The sequence below is a fragment of the Acanthaster planci genome, linkage group LG16, assembly GCF_054643075.1.
Source record: "Acanthaster planci isolate LZ-2023a linkage group LG16, COTS_SCS, whole genome shotgun sequence".
NCBI classification, from domain to species: Eukaryota; Metazoa; Echinodermata; class Asteroidea; order Valvatida; family Acanthasteridae; genus Acanthaster; species Acanthaster planci.
The window spans coordinates 9,362,101-9,373,865 of NC_141792.1; the positions used below are offsets into that span (position 1 = coordinate 9,362,101).

The 11,765-nt window shown below is 40.3% G+C and overlaps 1 protein-coding gene across 1 annotated transcript in view; it reads right to left on the reverse strand.

The window, feature by feature from the left end:
* The window catches only part of LOC110982661 (monocarboxylate transporter 13-like), a 43,990-nt gene extending 34,394 nt beyond the window's left edge, over positions 1–9,596 (reverse strand). The window contains exons 1-5 of the mRNA XM_022241246.2: positions 9,191–9,596; positions 7,303–7,443; positions 5,705–6,354; positions 3,779–3,944; positions 365–2,887 (exon numbers count right to left, since the gene is read on the reverse strand). Coding sequence (XP_022096938.2) covers positions 2,760–2,887; positions 3,779–3,944; positions 5,705–6,354; positions 7,303–7,443; positions 9,191–9,362 — 1,257 coding nt within the window. The 5' untranslated portion in view covers positions 9,363–9,596 and the 3' untranslated portion in view covers positions 365–2,759. The remainder of the gene's footprint in view (positions 1–364; positions 2,888–3,778; positions 3,945–5,704; positions 6,355–7,302; positions 7,444–9,190) is intronic.
* Positions 9,597–11,765: the final 2,169 nt, after the last annotated feature.

Consider the following 11,765-nt stretch of genomic DNA (forward strand, 5'->3'; position numbering starts at 1 on the left):
TGGTATTCTCTTTGTGCCAACCAAGAAGGTTGCTAAAAGAGAGAGAGAGAGAGAGAGAAATGCAGCCGGTAGATTCAGCCTTGGAAATAATCAAAACGTTGTCTTAGGTACTGTGTACTTTTATTCCGAATGTCAGATGGGGTTCTTTCAGTCTTACCTTCATTTAAATGTTCAAAAATCCAAAAAGGGTTTTACTACTGTTGCACCGAGGTCTCAAAGAGACTTCGACGTCGCTTTTATTTCATTTTGAAGAAATAATATAAAGAGAATGAGTGCATTTAATTTGCAGTGAAAGTGGTATGCATACCAGTTTTCCTCACGTTGGTGAAAACTTGTGGTTCGAAGAAAGAACAGGCCTACCTACCTAAACTATGGGTCATACCAAGGACTGTTCCGAGCTGAGCATTAGAACTCAGCAGAGACTCCTGCATGGGTTGAACAGCACTCCAAAGGATTTCACTGTACCCATCACCACAGAAATATTGCCAAAAAAAAACAGTCACCTCGAGAACCCAGCTCCCCTTCTCTGTAAGAATCGTGCAGCATGCGACCACAGACTGTGTGCGACACTGCGGTCGGTGAGCGACAACAACGCACACCTCCAGGTGAGTCGCGGGGCACGCAGTCACCTGTGACGGTTTCTCTTCATTCATTGTGTACATTGCAACATTTACTTTGTCAATCGGCCAAAACAACCAGGATCTGAACTGGAAGTATACTGCTATGTAGAGAATATCATTTCTCGCGGTCTCCCGTATTCAATTTGTTTTTTTTTAATAAACTGTAAAGAAATTTACACACCTGGCTAACGTTGAATATGATGCAAGGTGCAGTGTTAATCAACCGATCTGATTTGGCTATGAGGGTATCTGTGACACAAAACTTCTAAATTTTCCAAGATAAATGTTTAACTTCAGTCCGTGCCGAGTAATTTAAGACCTATCTCTTTGGACAAAACCGCAATGAACTGCCACCAGGACCAGCGATTATCGTCTTTAAAGGTATAATAACTTTCAGACTTTTCGCTGAAATTACCTTCAAAGCAAAAAGCAACGTCGTTTCATTAATTTCAGGACATTCAGGCTTCTATTAAGGTGTAGTGGTAGTGCAAGATAATTATTATCACTAGGAAATCACGTGACACTGCCATTGGTATCCCTCAAACACTTAACCGGCTTTGGTAGGATTGTTCTGCCCTAGCTCCGCTCTCGGGCTGCTAAACCACAGTAATTTAATCTAGCGCCCTCTACCATTAGTTTTCATTTTGCCGCTCCATGTCATCCACGTTACCTTGATTGTACCTTTGACAACATTCCACCTTTATTTTCAAGCCCTTGTTGGAGCATGATCCGTAATTTTACCTTTTTTCCATGTTTCCTTCAATTTATAGTCCTTTGATAGCTTAATCTAAGTCTGATTTATGATCAGACATGATCGCACAGAAGTACATTGATTCACATTTTGAGCGTCATTAAGAACCCCCTTGAACAAACCAACTCCAAGAACTAATACGTTGTAACTGAACAGTCACATCCAGAAAACTACACCATCGAGCCTCAAGGTCCTCTGCCTCATCCTCCACAGAATTTCGACCCCAGTTTTAATGAGAAGGATTGCATTTTCATCCCGATAGAGAGAATTTCATTCCACAGAAAACGTGGGCTGCTCATATTGACACTAATTGAAACAGGCTGATGTAATTCTAATTTGCAATGAACACCCAGCCAGGAAAAGTATATTACCACTAGTATGGTAATATCCTGTGACAATACCATCTGTCTACACTGAATCCAATACTAAATCTTATACGGACATATTTTCAAATTTCTATTTTACTGTTTCTGTCTCTTGAAATGATTGTAAGAGGGTGGTAGTAAAGCCTATCAAAGTATTCATTTTAATTTTCTGTTTGGCACAAAACAAAAATTGTCCAGTGTATCCCTCATCCAATGTTCTTTATGAGGTGTAGGGTAAATTTAGTATGCTTTCTGATATGACGCAAAACTCAATTAGTTTGACTTATTTTATTCTAACTGCAACGGTTTGGACCGTTGCCATTACTGTGTAAAACGAAAAATGACTCAATATTAGTGATGCCTTCATCTTAAAATGTCCGCGTCTTCCGAACGGTGCATGCATCGCCGCAGGTAGTTGTGTCGTCAAAACGAGATCAGCAAAAAGTCTAGGGCAAACGCCGCCCTAAAGCTACCAAAAAGTGACTGAGTTTACAGGGAACGTGCAGTTACTAACTTTTGTTAGCGCACATTAGATCGGGCTCGGAGGATTCAAAATCTGACCTATCTACCCTCTTTAATAGAGGGATTTCACATTAGCGCTGTCTGTGCATATCTGCATCGAAACCGAGGCTCTCTGTGTTGAACTTGGTTGTGCGCGCCCGCGGAGTCCACACGGTACATGGAGTATCCGGTTCGTGAGTGTGACGCCACTTCAGTTTAAACCACGCCCACTGCACAAGATACACGACCATCGCAGGTACGTTAGTTCGCGGTCAATTGTCGTTTTTTTTTAATTTAACATGTCGAGTCATCCTGAAAGACTCTTCCACAAAACATTTGCAGCCTGAAATGTCTGAAATTAACACACCTTTGTGTATTTTGTGTCTTAACTCCTTACTTTAAATCGTCTGATCGTGTTAAGAATTGAAAATGACACATACAGCCTCGTTTTCAAACGCGGAAGTGCGCAGATCGACGCTAAAAGCGTCGTATTGGGATCCTTCTATTCGGCACTCTTCCCTTTTAATCGTGCTCTGAGGAACATTGTGATGCCAATCTGTCAGCAATTGTCATCACCAGAGTTAAGGCACTCATAACTCCCAGTGAGAGGAAAGAAGCACTGTAGCTCCTCGTCAAATCATACATACCCCCTGAAATAAATCAAAAATACCAACAAAGGAGGTTTTCAGGTCGGGTCTACAAGACCAAGACAAACGCTACATCACTTATAATAAGCCATTTGCGAATTAAATTGAATAAGATCTGGTGCACTGAGTTATCTGACTGCACATAAACATAAAAATTTGAATTCCCCAGACTAAAGACACTTTTGCTATACATCGTGATGCGTGAAACCTTTCGCATAGCGACCACTATCTTTGGAATGGACTGATTCCTTTATGCCTTTCTTATCCATTGAGAACAGTGTATTGTTGCAAGGCGTATCTTATGTAACCCAAAAGCTTGCCCCGAATCACGAGGTATAGCAACTGTGGTTTTAGTAAGGAGAACTCAAGTTGTTATGTTAACGTGAATTTAAAGAACTTAGTGTACCAGATTTGGGTCAAAGTTAATTCGCAAAAGGCTTATATTGTGCTGGTACTGAAACTGTTATTCTGGGACGTTTGTGGAGTGGTGCAGTGAAGTTTATAGTGAATAACAAGGGAAGCTTTAAGGATTCGAGCAACGACGATTTGTTAACTTCAGGTCGATTTTGCATTAAGTTCAAGAGATACATTTTGTGAACTGGTTATCAAGGGAAATCGACTAACGGCTAACACAACGGTCTGACCTCGAAATCATCGTCTACTGAAACCAGCTGCAGCCTCCGTAAAAAAAAATTATTTGCTTTCTCTTTAACTTGAATCCAGTGCAGGGCAAATGTTTCACACCGCCCTATGGCTTATGGAGGTTCCCTCTTTAAGGTTTTACAGAAAGACTAAAAGTTAACTGGATGTTCAAGCAAAATACCTGAAAAAAGATAAATTGAGTTTTTCGTGCGGGTCCACGCAGGGCGTCTCAACCCTTGATGGGGGTCTCACCTGCCAAATAACCGCCTAAGATCTCTCCAGCGCCGAACAAGCAGTTGCCCAAGACGAATATGTCCACGTGGTAACGTTCCTCGTAGAGTTCTTTTGACACTGATATAATGATCAAATTGATGGTTCCTATGGCACCTCCATTGACGAAGGCCAAGAACATGAGAGCCTGCATGGTATATATCAATGGGAAGTTTTGAGTCTGCTTGTTTTCTTTATGGATAATACAAGAGTAAAAGCATGCTCATATGATGACAATGCGTAATAAAAAGAAATTTAAGAAATTAAAAAAACTAGGCTTTACAGCAAAACACCATTCTTCTAAAGGATATCAGGTACACGTATATTATAGAAGACACATGCATTGCCTAAGACCTTTACCCTCATTATGTAAGGTCGCGGTCGCAGTTTTGTGAGGCAAATGTCCCGTCAGAAGGCAAGGGAAATGTATGGCATTGCGGGTGTCCGTTTTGTCTCATTTACTTAGTTTTTCCTTCCTTTCCACGTACAATGCACATTATTTGTCGTCTACAGAACAACAAGTACATGTAGCCTTGACCTTCAAATGACTGTTACAGTAAAGCAACACGTCAAATTAAGTGGAATCTCCACATTTTGGCACCGTTTTCAGGAAGGAACCGGCATGGATTTTGAAAAAGAAAGTTTTTGAAATAACTGCAAGAAAAGTTTCTCATATTACTTTGCAACACTTTGTCTTCAGAGCTCAACTATAACAAGCTATACTGCAACAAAGGCTACGTGCATTGTTAGGCATACACAAGGGCTTATCCACTATGAACACAGGGCAGTTCCCTTCGTTTTCTCTGTTTTCTCCGAATGGCTCAATCTACATCCCAAATTTGCATATTGGCATGAACAGAAAGAAAACCTTTTTCAGCTTGTTATAGTTGAGCTCTGAAGACAAGTGACACTGCGTTCGATTTGATGCTTCCACATTTAAGTGAACAGATAAAATCAGAGAAAACATATTTTCCCTGGAGGTGCTCTTTACGTAGCTGAAATAAGTTAGAAAAAATGTGTGTCCCTTTATTCAATGTGTTTTTCCATTTGGGTTGCGCATGTTAACGTGATCGCGATTGAGAATGTAACAAAGATTGCCGTTCCTTTGTGAAAGCAATAATCTAAACTGACCTATACCCAATTCCAAGAAAAACGTTTTGTACATGTATATGTACGTTGTTGGGCGGGCGTGTTTGCATCAGTTCTTAAAAACGCAAAATGCATACTGAGATACCTGCCCCTGACATCATTTTGTTGCAATGAAATTTAGAAATTATTCTTTACTGGCGAAAGTATGTTAAAGTATGTTAAGGCGACATAGTGAAGTAACGTCCTTTTTGACATGACCACTAATCCATAAAAACGTGGCAATTTGCACTGGTAAAGAGATTTGTGCATGTATACTAAATTTAAAAATTAATCTTTTGAGTAGTCCCCCGGCTATGAGATGGTCCGAAAAGGCAGGCTCTTTTGGCATTAAAAGCAAAATATACAGTCTTAAAATGTGTTCATTCAAGGAAAAAATGCCCAGTTCTATGCATTACCAACGACACGGTGAGCCCGAGATATTATTACGTCCCTCTTTCAAACATTGCTGTCAGAACGAGTGCAGCCGAACAAACACAACGTCGACGTCGTGCTTACATATACCATGGGAAATTTAGACAACCTGTTGTCGCTGTTCACTTCATTTATACATGTACATGTAATTGGAATTAATGTTGTGCACAGTCAAGTATAGTAGGGCGTGCTTGCTTCGTTTTGTGCGGAAGAAGCAAGTCTGGATTCGTGCTAGCTATCAAGGACACACTTAAGTATTACATTTAAACTCTTTAGGCAAAAGCAATCAAACACAAGGCGTTACAAAATACCGTACATGCAGTAGTGTGCCTATACCAAGTCACTTACCGTGCAGTTATCGCCGACTACACAGTCGACAAAAAAGGAGAGGGTGTTAAGGACGTTCAATGTCAGAAACATTCCAAACGCTGTCGTGATTTTGTAATCGAGAATGAAGGGGTGGATAACTCGACCAATAAAATGGCCAATGCCTCCAACTGTAGACAAAAATGCAGCTTCGGTACTCCCTATGCCTCTTGCTGTGGCATGAGGAACGAGGAACACCACCCAAGCGTGAAAATTTGCTCCCAAGAGCAGCCACGTCGTTAAATGGAGCAGCACCCTTGGATTTGCAATGCAAAGTTGTAAAGAGAGTCGTCGGATTATAGAGGAGACTAAACCACGAAGACAAGAGCTGGCTCCTTTGCGTTTCTCAGCTGAGCTTTCTGCCGTGCTGGTTACTTTCAGTTTTGCATATTCTGTCTTTGGTAATCGCTGTAGAGCACCAAACGCAAAGACATGAGAAACCATGGCGGCGCTGATCATCATGGCGCCACGCCAGCCGTACGTGTTTGTGAGAATTTCGACGATTGGTGGGCACACCATCATACCAAACGAACCACCCGCTCCGGCGATTCCGAAGATTAGAGAGAAACGCGTCGGAAAGGCCTTTAATAACAGCAAAACCTGTGGGATGTAGGCCAAACTCAAGCCAATACCTGAGGGAGAGGGGAAGAAGTAGCGCATGTTGAGTAGGTTCACAAAACACTGGATTCATTAGGGATATGCAGTGGTTTGGGACGTCAGTTTTGTGAAGAAAACCAAGTAGACGTGCTTGTCCAACCAATATTGAACAAGAATTTGAATATTTGCTTTAAGACAGCATATACAACGTGTGAATAATGGCAGGTATGCAGAGGTGGATACCGGACAGACCTTTGATGAATGAATCGAATTGACTTGTTTTCGTCAACTTTTAAACACTCTGGAAACCTATAATTGACAAACTAAAGAACTTGATCTTCAAATTGTGGTCGATACCCCACCATGCATATATGTTTTCAGTAATTTTAGCACTTTGATGCCGTCAATCACATCAATGCTTCATTTAGTAATCATTGCAAAAAATCTGAAAACAAAATAAAACAAGTGTAAGTAATAAACATTAAAGTGGATAGTTACCACTGAAAATAAACCGAAAGTTAACAGCTGGTTGAAAGTACGCATAGTTTTCAGTGAGAAAAAAAACATGTGAATTTGGACATATTTCATAATATAAATATTTCAGCTAATACAAATGAAAGTCGCACAATACCGCAGCAGATGAGGGTTAAAAACAGTACCAAACCCCGGCCAAGATCTACAAACGAGAACGCCACTATAGGGGGTTAACTATTTTATGTCCACTAATTATTGAAGGAGTTCCAGACTCAGTGTGTGTTGTGGTCGTACGGGAAGCAAAATGACGATTTGGGTAAACTATTTCAGTTCCATTTCCTTTAAAAAGCGTGCGAAAAGCTACCAATGGAAGGCCATAAAAACTCATAAAAAAATCCGAATCCCCCTGAATGTTTTTAGTCCACCCTTAAAAGTGGGGCGGGCACCAAATTTCTTTCCCCTTAGATATTAACCTTTTCATTTCTCATTTCTTCACTCGAGCCACACACCTGTTATCGTAAGAGTGATGGCTAACTGATACACGTTATGAACGAATGCACTGACGAAACACCCGACGAACAACAATCCTCCCCCGGTAATCACACACAGCCGATGATCGAATGTCCTCGCAATGTTCCCGGTCAGTGGAGCTACACAAGAGAACGGAGCTTACAAAGTTAAGTTATCCTGGATAGTATTTTTCCTTCACTTAGGTGTACTTTATGAAACAGGTTCTCTAATAATTCTTCAGTTGCACTAAACGAATTACACAACAGTTTTCATGCATCACGAATTGGGGGTTACCACTCTAAGACCGTTTACACGAAATGACGGTTTATGGTGCGGAATCTATCCATGATACGTGAGTTCCTAATACGAATGAACAATTAATATGGTTGATATTTAGTCTGCGAGATTGGATTTTTTCTTAATATACGTTTTCCCGGCCAAATTCATCATCTTCGCACACGAATTAGCAACAGTTTCTTTGAAATTAGCACGAAATAGATCGACGATCTAGAACACCATTCAAAGAGCAAAACTGATTATTCAGTTTCATTCTAAGAGCCTGCGGTTGCAATATCTTGTTCTTCAAAACGTTAAGGGTCCGTATTCAATTTGGAAAAACACGCAAAAAGCATTCAACTTCGACACTCCCGCGGTATGTGTATTAGCGATCATTTTCGTGAATTGGCAAGCATTTGTGAGATTCGTGCGGTTTATTCATCAAACTTTAAATGTTCTAATTCGTTTGTATTCCTCTAGACTAATTCATGCAAAATATTTTGAGAAGGAAACGTTTAGTTCAAGTGTAGAGATCTCTATAAAAATGTGAAGTAAAATTATTTATGTAACACAAATGGACAAAGTGGCGAAATGTCTAAAAAGGATGAAAAATGGAATGAAACATGCACGCAAAAGCATTATTTTAAAACTGTGAAAAAAATGAGCAATTAGTATTGAAGAGAATCCCAAAAAATCTTAGCATAGGCCTACATGCACATTTACGGAGAGTGTGTTTCTTGTGTAAAAAATAAAGAAATTACAAACCAGTAAACTGCATATAGAGGATTTTTCTTTCAGCATACGTGATGGAGGTCCAGGGAGAGTTTCATTTTTACATATGGACTAATGGAGCAAATGTATTGTATTCTTGATGTGTAATTTGTTTGATATATTTAAGAAATATCTATTCAAATTAACACATGGGACACACTTCTAGTGTATTTTCTATTAGTAATCTCCCTGTCTATTCTATACGCATCTTAATTTGCCGTGCGGTATATTCCTCTTAACATGAAGTATTCCAATTTGAAGGCTCAAAATGTGAACATGATTTGCCCGTAGACGAAAAGGAAAGTAAAATTCGAAGGCGTCATTCAAACCATCCTGCGCGAAATTGAATGACGGTCATGTAGGCCTATTGTTCGATTGAATGAAATTAGTTCCAAATTGAATTTGTTACAGTACACTATTGTACGCCTGTAAACGAATTTGACTACTCTACCGTATGAAACAGAAACGTGGGAGCGAGCAGCTTTAAAAATCGTTGAAATACGAAAGAACAATAATTAACTTGACTGTAAAGATGACAAATAGGCCTACGGCCGGGACTATATCCAATGAGGGTACATTCCAAAGTACTTTCTTTAATTGTCTGGTTCTGGGGCGTTTGGTGAGGGAGAATGAGACTTAATTGGATTAAAGGGTTTGCCACTGGATTAAAGGGTTTGCCACTGGTCATATCGTCGACGTGGCTTTTATCTGAGTGGGTTCTATATAGGATTAGTGCATGTAGGCCTAATTATGGTATGCTTGTAGGGCGGGTTGTACGCATTAGTGGCTTTTATTTGATGAATACCTGTGATTCAAAGAATGAGCTTAATTATGCCTTACCCAAAAGAAGACCCAAACTATGGGTCATGCCGAGAACTGTTCCGAGCTGTGCGGTGGAACTCAGCAGAGACTCCTGCATGGGGTTGAACAGCACTCCGAAGGATTTCACTGTTCCCATCTCGATGAAAAATGTGGCGAAAACCGTTAGCACGAGGACCCAGCTCCCCTCCATTTTTAGGATTCGCAGCAGCTTCCGTTCGTTCGAGTCGCTGCAGTCTTGAACCACATGGGCCCTGTGTCTGCAGAAACGTTTACAACCACGGCCGGGCACGATCGACGAGCGGCCGGACACATAGGCAGGTCAAGGCAGCCAATTACCCGAGACGGTTTCTTTTGAAACCTTGTTGACACGGCAAGTGGTCAACTAGCTGTGTTGGCTGGACTACGGTGACTCTGAGATACACTATTATCATAACTTTAATAGTCCTCCCCCGTTGGTATGAGTGGTGATTTTAACTATTTCAATGGCAAATGTGCCAGATATAACGCATAACGCCAATTTAAGGCACGTGTAAACAGTACCAGTCCCGTCAGACCATTTTGGGGAGCCAGAACCAGTTCTGAACCCGAACGACAACAGTGAGCCGTCATTAATGTCACTAGCTGTGTGGTATTTTAGTTTCTCTCTGTTCTCCCTTGTTCACCCAAGCTTTCCGTTTATATAGTTCAGCCTTCTTCAAATTACAAATATTGACCACCATTTGCCAGGGCGGCAAGGATTTGCAGGAAGTTCTTTGTTATTCAGAGGTATGCGCACTTATTTCCTGATATGTATAAGGTTGACATTTACCTTCAGTATTTGGTCGTAATATGAAAATCAGCCGAAGAGGTTTGCTTTTGTAAAAAGCTCTTTGTGAATTATTGTTTTGTAATCGAGCAACAAAATATTGCTAGATGGAGTGAAGAGAATACTGGAAACAGCCGTGTATCTAGAATGAAAGGACCCAAGGGGCACAAGTCAGAAAATAGATTTTTATGAACTGAAAATCCAAAATTATTTACTGACTGTACAAAACGCGCGATTATTGCAAAAGTATTAAAGAGTGGGTATAGAACCGCCGCCGTCAAATTTAAATAAACGGTGTCTGAATCCCACCTCGTAAAAATAAAGTTACAACATCTATTTGGGCGAAAAACCAGACTATAACTTGTCACAGTAAGAATTTCCAAGGCCAGGTCCCAGACAGGCTTCCAGAGCTACGGCTAGGTCTATTGTCTGTTCGACTCGAATGGAGTAAAGACCTAAGACCTAGCTCTAGACAACAGATTCGGATGCAGCCCAAATCCAAACAAAAATTCTCCGTATATGCCCTGCAAAATATCGTTTGGATAAAGTTTCCGCCATTGGCTAAATACCCACTGCCTAATATCAAAACGACAGCAAACTGCTGGCGGAATTAAACATCTGCAGCCATCAATTTTAAAATAGCATAAAATCACACAATTTTCATTTAAAAACTTGGGCACAGTTGTTTTAGTGAGGCCTCAAGCTACAATCGATTAACTCTTCACAGTCTCATTCCCTCTGGAGCCGAGGGAATTTAACTGCTTTAAGAAGGATACTCCCTTCACACTAAATACACAAAATTCATTCAAAATGTTAAGTAAACTGTTGGAACAGTTTATCAAGGAATGTGCTTTGTATAATTTCTTTAATGTAAATGTACAAATGAATAATTTGTATAAAGTAACTATGTCATTAACAAGTTGTATATTTCACTGGGATTGATACAAAATTTGTATGATGTTTACGAGTCAAAACGTGGTGAAACAAATTTGTTGAAGACTGGTTTCATGCTGAAGAGGTTAAGGAGTGTAAAGAATGACTAAGCGTTAGCCAGGAGCCTTCAAGGTTCAGAAGTTGGTCCTCACACTAGTAATGACATCGTTGTAATAAAATCATGAAACGGAACCCAAGAAGTTCCTAATTATGAATGAGGAACTGCGGTGCGCATTGGTGCACACTCCCATGAGGACAGCCTCCGAGGGTGCACTGCCCAATTCAAGGGAAATTCTCTGCCAGGCCAAGGCACTCAAAAAGTACCCCTACAGTTTATTTGAAAGAGAATAGATCGTGTGGCCTAAGAAATTGTGGGATTGCGTAAGAATAGCACAAAAGGATCTACCTAGATTCAACGCTTAACAAAGAAAAGAAAGAGGGTTGGTATATAGTCGAGTGCGAAGGCAACCGATTTCCAGGTGAAGTAGTTGCTGTAGGAAGTGGATAGTACCAGGATTCTTGTGATGGAACGTGCTGGAAAATACTGGATATACACATCTCCCAAGGACTGTATCTTCTACATGAAGGACAAAAAAGTTTCCAGGTTGTGTGCACCATAGGTTATAAATAGGCCTAATAGGGGACACTTCACCTTTTCAGTTGAAATTTAAGGAAAGTCATCTGTAAACGTGCGTGCCAGTATGGTCTGTTAATATTATACATAATGTATGCAACTCCACAGTATGCACGAGTGAGTTTTGAGCCGTTTCCTTTTGATTTATTTTAAAAAATGAAGAAGTTATTATTAGATTGTTAATTCGTTGTTTGCAATGTAATATAAGTCACCTGACATCA